The 12,566-nt window shown below is 39.8% G+C and overlaps 1 protein-coding gene across 1 annotated transcript in view; it reads left to right on the forward strand.

Moving 5' to 3' along the window:
* The window catches only part of BABAM2 (BRISC and BRCA1 A complex member 2), a 187,781-nt gene that overhangs the window by 138,001 nt on the left and 37,214 nt on the right, over positions 1 to 12,566 (forward strand). The window contains exons 8-10 of the mRNA XM_075412827.1: positions 5,583 to 5,682; positions 7,682 to 7,752; positions 9,283 to 9,365. Coding sequence (XP_075268942.1) covers positions 5,583 to 5,682; positions 7,682 to 7,752; positions 9,283 to 9,365 — 254 coding nt within the window. The remainder of the gene's footprint in view (positions 1 to 5,582; positions 5,683 to 7,681; positions 7,753 to 9,282; positions 9,366 to 12,566) is intronic.

Raw genomic sequence — 12,566 nt, forward strand, 5'->3', positions numbered from 1 at the left:
TGTTCATGCAACTTTATCTCATAGATAAGTAGATCTACCATGTATTTATCTTCATCCAGTACCAGTCCTAATGAAACAGCATCCACTAACACTGTTGCTTCAGGACTTTTGGTAGATTATATAAAGCCACCATCAGAATCTGTTTGAATCTCACCCTTTAAAAAGTAGCAGGTTGCTGGAAGAAAATTGTGTAAAAATCAAACACAGTTCAATTGATTGTGCTGAAACTAGACTTACTCTGGCAGGTGTAGGACAGCAATATTTATTAGTTTGTGTTTAAAAACAAAATAACTTCCTCCTCATATTTCTTCATGTTTTTTGGTTTATTTTTTGTCATCTTGATAAAATGAATGTCACCAAATCTGATAGTGTGATGTTATAGTTGTCTTTATTCCTGGGTATAAAAATGTGTTTTATTTGTGAGGAGTGTATAACGGTGATATCAAGAAGGAAAGCTTAATCACAAACAGAGGAATTCCACCTGGAATTGAAGCTGGCAAGGGATGTCAAAAACAATAAGAAGGGCTTCTTCAACTACATCAGCAGCAAAAGGAAGGCTAGGGACAATGTGGGGCCGCTGCTGAATGAGGCGGGTGTCCTGGTGACGGAGGATGCGGAGAAGGCAGAGCTACTGAATGCCTTCTTTGCTTCAGTCTTCAGTGCCAAGGCAGGCCCTCAGGAATCCCAGGCCCCGGAGGTAAGAGAAGAAGCCTATAGAGGGGATGACTTTCCCTTGGTCGAGGAGGACTGCGTGAGGAATCGCTTAAGCAATCTGGACGTCCACAAATCCATGGGCCCTGATGGAATGCACCCACGAGTGTTGAGGGAGCTGGCGGATGTCATTGCTGAGCCACTCTCCATCATCTTTGAGAGGTCCTGGAGGACAGGAGAGGTGCCCGAGGACTGGAGAAAGGCCAATGTCACTCCAATCTTCAAAAAGGGCAAGAAGGAGGACCCAGGGAACTACAGGCCGGTCAGCCTCACCTCCATCCCGGGAAAGGTGATGGAGCAGCTTATCCTGGAGGTCATCATCAAGCAAGTGGAGGAAAAGAAGGTTATCAGGAGTAGTCAGCATGGATTCACCAAGGGGAAATTGTGCCTGACCAATCTGATAGCTTTCTACGATGATATGACTGGCTGGGTAGATGAAGGGAGAGCCGTGGATGTTGTCTACCTCGACTTCAGCAAGGCTTTCGACACAGTCTCCCATAACATCCTCCTAGGGAAGCTCAGGAAGTATGGGCTGGATGAGTGGTCGGTGAAGTGGATTGAGAACTGGCTGAATGGCAGAACTCAGAGGGTTGTCATCAGCGGCACTGAGTCTAGTTGGAGGCCAGTAACTAGTGGTGTCCCTCAGGGGTCAGTACTGGGCCCAGCCTTGTTCAACTTCTTCATCAACGACCGGGATGAAGAGTTAGAATGTACCCTCAGCAAGTTTGCTGATGACACCAAACTGGGAGGTGTGGTAGACACACCAAAAGGCTGTGCTGCCATTCAGTGAGACCTGGAAAGGCTGGAAAGTTTGGCAGAGAGGAACCTGATGAGGTTCAACAAGGGCAAATGCAGGGTCCTGCACCTGGGGAGGAACAACCCCATGCATTTGTACAGGCTTGGGGTGGACCTACTGGAGAGCAGCTCTGCGGAGAGGGACCTGGGTGTCCTGGTGGACGACAGGTTAACCATGAGCCAGCAGTGTGCCCTGGCTGCCAAGAAAGCCAATGGGATCCTGGGGTCCATTAGGAGGAGTGTGGCCAGCAGGTTGAGGGAGGTTTTCCTTCCCCTCTACACTGCCCTAGTGAGGCCTCATCTGGCGTACTGTGTCCAGTTCTGGGCTCCCCAGTTCAAGAAAGATGAAGAGCTACTGGAGAGAGTCCAGCGGAGGGCTACAAGGATGGTGAGGGGACTGGAGCATCTCTCCTACGAGGAGAGGCTGAGGGAACTGGGCTTGTTCGGCCTGAAGAAGAGAAGGCTGCGAGGGGACCTAATATATACTTACAAATATCTGAAGGGTGGGTGTCAGGAGGATGGGGCCAAGCTCTTTTCAGTAGTGCCCAGCAACAGGACAAGGGGCAATGGGCACAAACTGAAGCAGAGCAAGTTCCGTCTGAACATGAGGAAGAATTTCTTTCCTCTGAGGGTGACGGAGCACTGGAACAGGCTGCCCAGGGAGGCTGTGGAGTCTCCTTCTCTGGAGATATTCAAGACCCGCCTGGACAAGGTCCTGTGCAGCCTGCTGTAGGTGACCCTGCTTCGGCAGGAGGGTTGGACTAGATGACCCACAGAGGTCCCTTCCAACCCCTACCATTCTGTGATTCTGTGATTCTGAGGTACGTGAGATCTATGCTCCAAGAGAGCATATCTGGAAAGCATAGCTATCTGGAAAGCAGGTCTGATGTGAGGGAATCTTGTGCTGATGAAATCTCGTGGCAAATAGAATGTCGTTGACTGTAAAAGGCTTCTTATGCCTTTTTTTGTGTTACACATACTCTTTTGGTTGGGCTTTGAGAGACCTCAAAAAGGAGCATTAGATACTGAGCTGCATGCTGAAATTCTCTTGCCTAATTTTCTCCATTTTGCAAATTTCCTAGCACCTTTTACAGGCCCTTATTATTTGACGTTGAGTAAGTCACTTCTTTCTTCAGCTGCGAGTTTGTTATAGGGTCGAAGGAATTATTATAACCTCTTTCCCTGTCTCATGATTGTGAGGTACTGCAAATATTTGGCACGACAAAGACATAGTACAGCACAGTCAAGTCAAAATCTGAGCAATAGCTTCCTTGCATGTTTTAAAATAAAAGATAAATATCAGTTTCATAAGGTAGATTAACCCTAATTGTTGAATGTTTATGGAAGGTTTTGAGATGGTCAGAGGCAAGGTCCTGTGCAAATGCAGTATTTTATGAAAATATTTAATAAGCAGATTCTCTGACGCAGTGGAGGGAACAAAGATGCCTGTCCACTCTTAATTTTCCCTACCCATAATTATTTCTACAGAACATAAATTACATATTGTACATCTTTATTCTGTTTTCAGAGGGTAATTATACTAGAAATTCCAGCCTTCTTTCTGCAGAGGGACCTCTTTCTCAGAAACCACACCTTGCAGCAGTCTGTTCTTCATTTTAGAAGGGTTGAATTCCCATTTATGTCAACAAGTTTTTATGGGCTGACTACTTTCAAAAGATGGATACAGGTAAAATGGGAAGCCTTTGTTCATGAACCATAATAATTCAGTCTGGAAGATGTATTGGAAGCTTTTTTGCATGTGAAATGTGTAAGAAGTTACTCCTAATTTCACAACTGCTATTGTAACCAAGAGAGGATTCCTATTGTAATCATCTGAGCATCTCCAGTGGTATCTCCATGCTGAGGGGGAACTTGGACTTTGTTGCAAATAAGACAAGGCAGGATGCAAAACAGACAGTACCATTTGCTCTGTGCACGAGGCTTTTATGGATATACTTACCTAAGCATTTAAGGAGTTTAATAAACTGAAAGCCAGGGTCTTAAAGTAATGTTCACAACCCACTTGTAACATACCAGGAGGGACAAATCTTTTATTCTCCAACATTAAAGACTGATGGACCCAGTATACTTTCAATTTCCTAAGAGCAAACTACTGTTTCACAAATGTTCCAATTTAGTAACAATTTAATAGTTACACTTCACTGTTTTTAACATCCACAAGTAGCAAAATTATATTCCCGTGTGAGTAATTTTAGTAAGGGGGTAGCAGCAAGAAAACTGATTTCTGTTTTAAAAAAAATCCTGTTCAAGTCTTACTTCTGCTGGAAAGGTTTGTTTGGTTTTTTTCAGTGGTGTACTCAAGGTGGTTTTTTTTTTTCATCATTGCATATGCAAAATACAGACCTGCAGAACTGTTCCATGTGGTGAACAGTCTGCTGAACCCGAACTGTTTTGCCTGAGTAGCAGATTTCCATATACCTCATTATGAGTTTGTTTTTTTTGATTTATGTAGGCTGTATTTCTTCAGAGATGTACGACTATAGACCTTTATACCTACCAAGGTGATATCTTATCAAGTACTAAGGAAAACACAAGGGCAGGTCCCGTTGGAGAATAAGAGCCTGATTTTGCAGAGAAGATCTTTCTTTCCAGGCAGTTTAATCTTTCCTGGAAACAGCATGTAAACAGGGGCCCACAAAAAACTTAGCTTTTGAAGCTTTTTAATTGTACCCAACAAGGTTGTGGGTGTTTAGTGAATGATGTAAGCCACAGTGTGTAATGCAAATTCATATCCTTTTTGGTTGGTCGAAGACTGTACGAAAGATTTTGGTCAGTACTGCTAAAAGAAAGTAGCATGGACTTTAGCTGGTGGTTGCCTTAATACAATCTGATTTAAACGAAAAGTGCTAGATTTTTCTACACCAAAGAGCCATTATCTCCAATAATAGCAGATGTGACTCGGTCTTCCATCCTATGATAAAGGCAATTGATTAAGGTGCCTAAATACACCTCTGAAGTTGTTTCTGGGGATTCCTACCATTCAGATTTCCAGTACGTGCATCATCCGAGTTAATACCTTTGTTCATATTGTTTGCTTCTGGAGATGAACAAAATCATAGAATCAAGGAATATAATCATAAAACAGTGAAGACTGGAGGGGACTGCTGGAGGTTATCTGGCCAAGCCCCCTCCTCAGGGCAGAGCCAGCTTAGGTCAGGTTGCTCATGGCAGTTGTTCAGCTGAGCTTTGAGCACCTCCGAGGTGGAGATTCCCCAGCCCCTCTGGGCCTGTCTTCCAGTATTTGATTACTCTCATTGTGAAAATGTTTTTCCTAATAGCTAACCAGAACTTCCTTTGTTGCAACATGTCTGCGTTGCCTTTCATCTTGTCCCTGTGCACTTCCGAGAAGACTCTGGCTCCATCTTCTCTGTATTTTTCCATCAGATAATTGAAGGCATCAGTATGCCTTCAATAACAATATGCCTTCAGCTCCCCTCTTCAATATTCACCCCTCCCCAACCTTCTCTTAGGACTGAACAAACCCATTTCTTACGGCATCCCCCACTACATCGTGTACCCAACAATCTTTCTGGCCCGCTGCCCCCTTGATCTAGTAGGTTAACATCTGTGTTGTATTGTGGCACCCAAAACTGGAGTAAACAGGGTGGCTGACATGCATCTGGCCACCTATTACTCCTCAGTCCAAATTATTTTGATTATTCTTAGCTGGTTTGACTGAAGGTGGCATTTTGAATAGTTCAAGACTCAAAGTCCTCTCCTCCAGCATAGCAAGATATCTTAACTACAGTGCTCTGCATCTTACTGATGAGGGCCAAGGAACAGAACTGTTTTCAATGAAAAAGTTATTTCCTGATAGAATGCTTTGCATTTAGTGATGCTGTTGATTAAAGTTGTTTAATTACAGCGGATCGTGGCATAACCTGTTTTTATAGATGATATCACTCAGTACTTTTTATATCGCCACAGCATGAAATACACTTCCTTAATCATGGCCTTCTGACCTGAAGCATAGGGAAAGAGGACCCTGTAAAGGTCACTTTCAAATCCCTGGGACTGTACGTGTAATGTACTATTAAATTAACTTCTATTTCTAGTGCGCTTGGAGGATCATCTGCCCTTCACATCCCAGCCTTTCCTGGTGGAGGTTGTCTCATCGACTATGTACCCCAAGTATGCCAGCTGCTAACAAACAAGGTACGTTAGTAAAGAGAACTCTGTTTTCTTTTCCCTTAGGTGCTGTACTGTATGGTAATAACACAATATAGCATTTCCATACACATAGTTTTTCTTCTTGCCAGGTAGTCCAGGCAGGGCCTACTTAAGGTGAGCTACACAAGGAATACCTTCTTGATAAGAGCTGAGCACCTACTCCAGGACATTGAATATAATGACTCCTTTAGGTAATCAAGTGTGTTTGGGATCAGATCCTGGAGTGGATTTTTCTTACTGTGACTTGTTACAATTTGGGATAAGAAGTTACTGTATTGTATAACACTGCTTAGTAGCATACTAATTTGCTACTAAATACAAATGTGTAGTTTGCATATTATTTTTCCGGTTGGAAGATACCTAAGTTCTCATACCATAGTCATTGTTGTAGGTTTTGAGTGCTTTCAGTTATTTTCTTCTTAGATGCTTCATCCAAATGAACTGAATCAGCAGTCTATTTGGATGTTTATACCGTAATAGCTACTCAAGGTTGCTGAAAAGGCAGTGTTCCAGTTAGCTTACTGTTTAAACAAAATAAGTGTGAGTATAGTATTTTGAAAGCTTCTCTGTTTTTTAAGTGTAATTTTCATAAGAAAGCTTACAGGGCAACATCTAGGAATCTGCCTGTTAAAAACCTCCTATTTGTATTTGTATATTGCTTCTTCATTTATTTGCCCAAGCGAGGAAAATAATTTTATCTTTTAGAAAAGGTTCTTCAAAGTACGTTTCCGTAATTATGTTGCAATCTATCTTTAGAGTTGTTTTTGTTGTGGTTTTACGTTAAAATTACTTTCTGTTTTTAAAATCTGCAAGTATACAGGACTGTTTTTATCCTGTCTTAAACAAAGTCCCTTAAGCAAACTTATCGTATGTTTTCCTTTTCCCAAAATCACATTTCAGATCCCACACAAAGCCTTCAAAGTAATCATAGTTTTTTATAAAATGAAGTAAGTCTCAATTTATAAATAGAGTTTAACTTTAAGGGGTACAAGATAGCTCTCAGCAATGATTGTATCAAGGCTTTTTCAAAAAATTTAGGAAAGCAATTGCCAGCCAAGGGCTTCTAGTATTATCATAGCCAAGAAAAATATTCTTCCTGTTCTTTTCATGTTCAGTGGGGAGAAGGGATTTTTTAAATGTTAGTTTTCATTCTGGAAGGCAAAGGGATTTATGTAGGGAATCACATATGGAACCATACTGTAAGTACTTGAAGTAACCAGTTGTAAACCAGATGCTCTTGCAGCCTGACAACACATGAATTGTTTCTGTTATGGGTCAAACCCTGTTCACACTGTTCTGCTAAGTAGTCCTGTTCAAAACAGTGAGAAAATATAGGTGGTGCAAGGAGAGTTTTGCCTTAAATCTTCCAAGTTTAGCATTGTTGGATTTTGTCTGTGCCAGGATGGAAGTCTTTCAAAACCCAGAATGCCTCAGAAATTGATGCTCGCAGTTGAGTAGGTGGCTCCCTGAGTCAGCATGAAACCACTGAGAGAGCTTAGTTGTTAAGAAGATTTTGTTGGAGGTGCAGTCTTCAGAAAACACCCAAGATCAATTGTGAAATACATACTTTTTTTTTTCTTTTATAACCAGAATGTTGTTTTGACACTAAACCAACTGTCAGTTCAGGTGATTATGATTTGCCTGTCGCGACTTCCTGCTTAAGCTTCAGCAAAGCAAAGTTGTACATTTCTTCACTCTCTATCTTGTGCAGTTAAACAGTGCTTCAGTATATTGTGAAAGACTGAAGTTTCACTCAGAAGGGAGTGAAGAGATTTCTTTGCAAGTTTTTCTGTTGCAAGATCGACTGTTTTAGAAGCATTTCAGGATTCTTCAGGGAAATCATGCAAGCTAAATGTAGGATTCAGAACTACTACCATGTCAAATGTAAATCTTCCTTAACAAGGAATATATGGCAAATTGGGACCATTGGCGCTTTTTTTATCTTTTTATAGCTTTGGATGACTTTCTTTCTTTCTTTTTTAAGGTACAATATGTTATTCAGGGATACCATAAGAGAAGAGAGTATATTGCAGCTTTCCTGAGTCATTTTGGAACGTAAGTTTTCTTTTGATGCCTTGTTTTCTGTAGCGTGGGGGAAAGTGTTGTTTTCTGCACGTGGTCTTTGGTTGTGTGGCTGTTGTCTGCTGAATAAGATGAAACCTGATCATTTTTCACAGAATGATGTTTATAGATTGTCTCTTTGCAGCAGTACTGGAATTAAGTTCAGTGTTACTTCCCTTCTGTGCCAGCTGCTGGTCTGATTTTACTAGAGTGCAGCTGATGATGGGAAAAGAACAGTAGGGATTTTCTCCTTGTGCAAAAGAAATGTGCTCATTTTGGAATAAATGACTGGAGGGGGCTTACAGTAACAGGCGGTGGCTGAGATGGGAGGACAGGGAAGTGGGTACGGTTCCAAGCCTTGCAGGAGCCAGAAACAACTGCTCAGCATGAAGACGGGACTGGGAGACCAGCTTCTCCCACTACCAAGCAGTGTCTTGTCTCTTGACAGAAAGGGCTGTTGGGTCGTGTTGAGTTCCTGAAGTTCAAAGTTTCATGGCCTGCCATGATGACACATTAGCTTCACAAATCTACTACGAGGGGTGCCTTGGCACTGCGAAGGGCAGGCACTTTGGTTTCCGACCCAAATCTTGACTTGAGCAAGAGTCCAGGGTCCAATGCGTCGGCGCTTGCATGACCAGCAGTGATTTGCCTCGCTGCGAGGAGGGGGTTTCTGCTTCCGAGTGGCGATGCCAAGTGACTTGGATATTCAGGAGCCCTTCAAATCTCAGGTCTCTCAAGTGAGGGTAGGAAGACAGGTGGTTTCTAGCATGTGCCCAAATTTTGTACAACTATAGAACGATAGCAATGACTTGAACTGGACATATGAGTAGATAGAGAGTTGGTGCAAGCTCAGTCCTTATGAAAACAAGATATATCTTTTTCTTCTGAGAAAACTACAGTATAGAAACAGCCCAGGTGTGCCTGTGATTTTATTTCGCTTGCAAAGTGGTTCATGAGTCCTGATACTGTTTGAGACTTACAGAATACCGACTCCTGATGGTTGAAACTTTTAATCAGTCTACTGAACAAGTCTTCTATATTTAATTTTTTGTATGCTCTTCTGCTTTGCTTTTTTTACATATACTCTTTTGAATTTTCAAATTTAAACTCTTCTCAGCCTGCACACTTTCAATTTTACCCTGTCACTTACTACAGACTTAATTAATTATCTTCATCTGGGTAACATACAGGGGAATTGTGGCTGTACAGGTTTTGTCAATTTAGTACTGCAGATACATTAACAGGTCTCATTTCATTCTAAAGTGTATTTATATAAACTGAATAAATGAGTAAGAAACTCCAATACCACAGCATAGATAAGATTATTAAGATTAAAAGTTTAATCTAATTTTCATTTAGCTAGAAAATTGTAACTGTTGATAAATAAAGCAAAAACTGGAAGTTTCTAAACAACCAAACAAAACAACCAATCCCTGTAATACAAAATTTATATATTTATCATTCAGTATTAGAATGAATAGTAGGTAAAAATTGTATTAATTTTTTTGTATCTTTTATTGATAGCGGTGTGGTGGAATATGATGCAGAAGGCTTCACAAAGCTTACTCTGTTGCTGATGTGGAAAGATTTTTGCTTCCTTGTTCACAGTGAGTAACACTTTGCCTCAGGCATAAACGTCTATCTTCTTGAAGATACAAGTTCAAAAGGGAATAAGTACAATTACAGGAAACAATTTTAAAGTTTTAGCTATTTTTATCCAGTGCTTAATGTATTTTTGATGTGACCGTGACACTTTGAAAGCACAAAATCCTGACTGTATTTGGAGGAGGGGAGAGAATCAACATCAACAGTGTTCTGCCTGCTTTACAGAATGCCAAAAGCATCATGGGAAGGTTTTCTGATAATTTGACTGAAGGTTGAGTTCACAGTTGTAACTCATGCTTTCAAAAGTGTCAGTAATGAGGACCAATACTATACATAACCTGAGAATAGCTAAAATCTTCTGTAATTTTCAGGAATTAATGCTTCAATAGTGGTGGTAAAGACACTTCAGTGTAGGGAAAACGTATTAAGTGAGAAATAACACTATATTGGCATTAGGAGCCAAAGTTATTCTGAGACTGACACTGTGTAGGCAAAACTGTCTGGTGGTTTACTACAGTATGTAGCTAGGTTTGCTGTCATTTGAAATTTTTAAATCAAGATTGTATTACTTTCAAAAAGACATTCTTAATTAAACAAATATATAGAAATTACTTCATGTAGAAATTAGTAAGTGTGGCTTTGTTACTGCTTTATACATGTTACCTTAAGCAGCAATTATTATTTTTTCCTGTGATGAGGTGAGATTCACAGGAGTCACAGATATTTTGATCTGGGGGAATTCAGTCATGTTACCCTTCATTTTTGATTGTTACACTTCTCGTCTTTGCTTAAAATAATTACAGTGCAATCTGGACAGCTGCAACATTGGTGTTTGTTAATACTCTAGCACTGGAATATTTCAGATTACATCATTTTTTATTGTGGGCTAGCTTTTCATATGGAAAACTAATGATGTCTTAATGACATCACAGAAATTTGTCCCAGCGTTTTTTAAAGCAAGTGGGGATTGCCATTATTCAGAGAAGTTCTTCACCCTATGTTGTATTGGAGATCACAATAAATGGTCTCACTGATTCCTTTCTTTCTATCACCTAAGATTTCCAGACAGTAATGACCCTAAGAGGTCTAGAAAACTCAAACCTGAAATTAAAAAACTTCCATCATATTAGTATGATTTACATTGTGGAAAAAGAGAAATAAAACTGATTAAAAAAAAATTGTCCTTATTACATCTTTACTTACTGTTCAACTGCAGTTGAGAACTGGTCACTGGGCGATTGTCTTCTATGAGATGATGCTTCTTTACCTACAACCTTCTTGAAGATTTCCTGCCTTTCTTAGCCCCCAGTACCTTTGGCTTAATTTTATTGGTCTTAAAATTCCTGTGGATTTGATTTTTGCTGTGGGATAGTATAAACTAATAGATGTTGAATCAGTTAGATTTCAGGGGAATCAAATTCAAATTTCAGTTAAATAACAGAGTAGGTTTTAACTGTGTAATATTCAGAGTGCTCAATTTAACTGGCACGAAAGCTACAATTATAACTGAATAGTTTATCACTATGTATTAACCCTATGGCCTGAGAAATCATACGTGGCTTAGCTGTGTAAGCCATTGCATCACCCACTTGTTGAACAATCCACTGCAAAAACATTTATGCTCCATGCACTGAAGGATATTGCAATGAAAGGACCGAAACCTGCACTTCATTTCCTGAGTGAAGTAATACAGGCTTTCATCTCTTAACCACTGACATAACTATGTATATTATGGTTGAATATTTAGCAAGCATCTAATAAAATGTCTGGGAGAGACAGCCGTAAGTTAAAAACTGTTCTACTTTATATATTTACTATAGTATGTAGAGAAGGTATTCACAGGAGAATAAATAGGTCAGTATACAGTAAGCACCATGGCAAATCAAATGAAAGGAACCACAGTAAATTTTACTGGCATCTCAGTTTTTATTAAAATTTTAGGTTTAATTGAGATTGTGAGATATACAAACCCTAAGAGGAGTTGTATTTCCTTTAAAAGATGCATTCAGAGATTTCAAAAGTGACTTTGGCATTTTTTTGCAAATATTTGCATTCAAATTTACAAATTTGTTGGAAACTAGGAACAAAACACATTAGAAGTAAGGTGAAATTACTCAGAACAGTTTTATTGAGTAAACTGAATTAAAGATAAGAGGAGAGAAACAGGAAAGTAGTTCTGGATTGCCAAAGCCCAATAACCTCAGAACAATTTCATTTGCAAAAAAAAAAGAAATTTGTGCAGTAATTACAGAATGAAGAGCAAAGTCTACCCACTCTACCTTAGAAGAGCTACCTAATTGCAAACTTAATCATTAGATTAATGTGGCTGCTGAGGTTATTATATTAGATCAAAGAGCAGTCAAAGGAACTCTTGCTTTAGTGGTTTCGTTTTAAAAATTGATGAAGTGCTTTCAAATATATGACAAGAAATAAACATTCAGAAAAGTTCATGCATCCGTGTGGAAGAGGAAATCATTAATCAGGTTTAGTGCTTTGAATGAGTAAGACTCAGTACGAAGCTTTGTAAGTAAACTTCAGTATACTGGTGATTTCTTTCTCTTCCTGTTTATAGATCAGCTGTGATTAGTTCTTGGAGATATCAATTGGTATTCTTGTTCCTACATACATTCTGTGTATTTATATAGTATATAAATATAAACACAAGTTACATTATCTGTGCACACTTAAGAACTAAGTAGCTTCTTTGGTATGGACACAAGAATAGGACTCCAAAGCAACCTGTATATGGGCTTTTCAAAGACTGATTTTTATCTTATGAGATTTTTAGGCATCAGCACAAAGGAGACTGACAGAAGAAGTTGGACTGGTTGCAAGAACAAATGAAATACTGCTTGTGTTAGTGGTTATTTGTTTAACACATCTCGAAAAGAACAGATACTAAACTAAAAAGGTTTTGTTTCACTGAACAATGTTTCAGGGGATGGACAATGTTGGAAGCTGCAGCATTTGTATCTTAAGTTTGTATGGGATCTCAGACTTCAGTGAAGTTGGTGGGAACACTTGCTGCCACTGATTTTGGCTAACCAGAAGAGATTTCAGATTCTGTGTTGGGTAATACCAGTGACCCAGGAGGTCCAAAGTGCAGGTCATGTAAAAGCTATAGTTTAATTAACGAGCTTTCTCGCTATGGGACTGCCAGCTGAAGTAGCTATATGTCCACCCTCTTACCTGTGTGTGCAGTT

The sequence above is a fragment of the Opisthocomus hoazin genome, chromosome 2 (assembly GCF_030867145.1).
Source record: "Opisthocomus hoazin isolate bOpiHoa1 chromosome 2, bOpiHoa1.hap1, whole genome shotgun sequence".
Classification (NCBI taxonomy): domain Eukaryota; kingdom Metazoa; phylum Chordata; class Aves; order Opisthocomiformes; family Opisthocomidae; genus Opisthocomus; species Opisthocomus hoazin.